Raw genomic sequence first — 1,938 nt, 5'->3', positions numbered from 1 at the left:
GTGTTCTTGCTTTCTCTCTCCCAACTCACTGCAGTTGTTGTCTCACATCACACCATGATTGGCTCAATGTATTCACATGTCGATGTTTTGCCGAGGAAGGGGTGGGATATGTGTAGACAACGGCCATATTGGCGTTACAAACTAGCCCCATGCATTTCTATAGAGGATTTTTTGAGTGCTGTGTCTCCACATTAGAAAGTCTTTGGTTATATTGATGTTGATGATGTGATTTGGTTGTTATATATTGGGGCTGATGTTGTGATTTGGTTGTTATGTATTAGTGCTGATGATGTGATTTGGTATTGGGGCTGATGTTGTGATTTGGTTGTTATGTATTGGGGCTGATGTTGTGATTTGGTTGTTATGTATTAGTGCTGATGATGTGATTTGGTTGTTATATATTGGGGCTGATGTTGTGATTTGGTTGTTATGTATTGGGGCTGATGTTGTGATTTGGTTGTTATGTCCCAGCACGGGTGTTGTCCTGCATTGTCTCTCTAGGAGTCCTGCAGTTGTAAGAGGAGAGAGGTTCAATAGGTTTGGCACAGAATAAAGTTTAACCCACAGTTGCCATGGTTACACTTGACATTTTGCCGATTGAAGGCTAGGCGGTCCATCCTGCCCAGACAGACACACACACAGACACAAACACACACACATACACACACAAATACATATGCTCATACACACACAGACACACACAGACTCCCATACACACAGACACACACAGACTCCCACACAGACTCCCACACACACAAACACACACACACACACACACACACACAAACATGCACACACACACACACAAACATGCGCACACACACACACACACACACACACACACACACACACACACACACACACACACACACACAAACATGCACACACACACACACACACACACACACACACACACACGCATGCATGCACCATCTTTCGATCACATTGCAAAAAATAAGAAGCGTGTGGATGCAATCATCAAGTTAGTTGACACAAGCACCTGCTCTTGTTTCTCTCTCTCTCTCTCTCTCCTGCTCATTCTCTCTCTCCCTCTCTCTCTATCCCCCCCCCTCTCTCTCCTGCTCATTCTCTCTCCCTCTCTCTCTCTCTCTCTCTCTCTCTCTCTCTCTGTGCGTGTGTGTGTCTGTGTGTGTGTGTGTGTGTGCAGCTATCTGTATGTGAGTGGGCCAATTGTAATGTCTCTCTAAAAATATATCTCTCTCTCCTCACTCATGGACCCCAGGTTTTGGACAAGAGGTGTGTGTGTGTTTATTATCCACCCCCCCCCCACCCCATCCTCCGACCTCTTAGCCCAATCCCCCACCACGCACACACATTTCCTGTGTACGGGAATATTTGTGTGTGTGATTTCCCTTGAGTATCTGTGTGTGTGTGTGTGTGTGTGTGTGTGTGTGTGTGTGTGTGTGTGTGTGTGTGTGTGTGTCTGTCTGTCTGTGTATGTGTGTGTGTGTGTGTGTGAGTGTGTCTGTCTGTGTGTGTGTGCTTGTGTGTGCGAGTGGCACGGAGGATGTTGAAATATTTAGTGGGAGTGCATTAAGCTGTAAGTGTGTGTGATCGTCTCACTGCTGGAAATGCCTTCATTTCATCAACTCCCCAGACTAATGTAAGAACACACACACACACACACACTCTCTCTCTCTCTCTCTCTCTCTCTCTCTCTCGCTCTCACAGACACACACACACACACACACACAGTGAGAGAAACACACAAACACACACACGCACACAAATACACAAACACACACACACACACACACACACACACACACACACAAACACACACACACAGTGAGACAACACACACACACACACACACAGAAACACAGAGAGAGAGAGAGAGAGAGAGAGAGAGAGAAAATGAGAAATATAGTTCAATACCCCCTACATCACCCCACAGGCCCAGGACAACAATGTTAC

The 1,938-nt window shown here is 46.0% G+C and overlaps 1 protein-coding gene across 1 annotated transcript in view; it reads left to right on the top strand.

Moving 5' to 3' along the window:
- The first annotated feature begins 1,219 nt into the window (after nucleotides 1–1,219).
- LOC121718813 (microtubule-associated serine/threonine-protein kinase 1-like) overlaps nucleotides 1,220–1,938 on the top strand; it is a 29,236-nt gene continuing 28,517 nt past the window's right edge. The window contains exon 1 of the mRNA XM_042104084.1: nucleotides 1,220–1,257. Within this exon, the coding sequence (XP_041960018.1) occupies nucleotides 1,233–1,257 (25 nt within the window). The 5' untranslated portion in view covers nucleotides 1,220–1,232. The remainder of the gene's footprint in view (nucleotides 1,258–1,938) is intronic.

Source organism: Alosa sapidissima, chromosome 9 (assembly GCF_018492685.1).
Source record: "Alosa sapidissima isolate fAloSap1 chromosome 9, fAloSap1.pri, whole genome shotgun sequence".
Lineage (NCBI taxonomy): Eukaryota > Metazoa > Chordata > Actinopteri > Clupeiformes > Clupeidae > Alosa > Alosa sapidissima.
The sequence above is the reverse complement of the archived record's forward strand: the minus strand, read 5'-3'. Positions and strand labels throughout refer to the sequence as shown.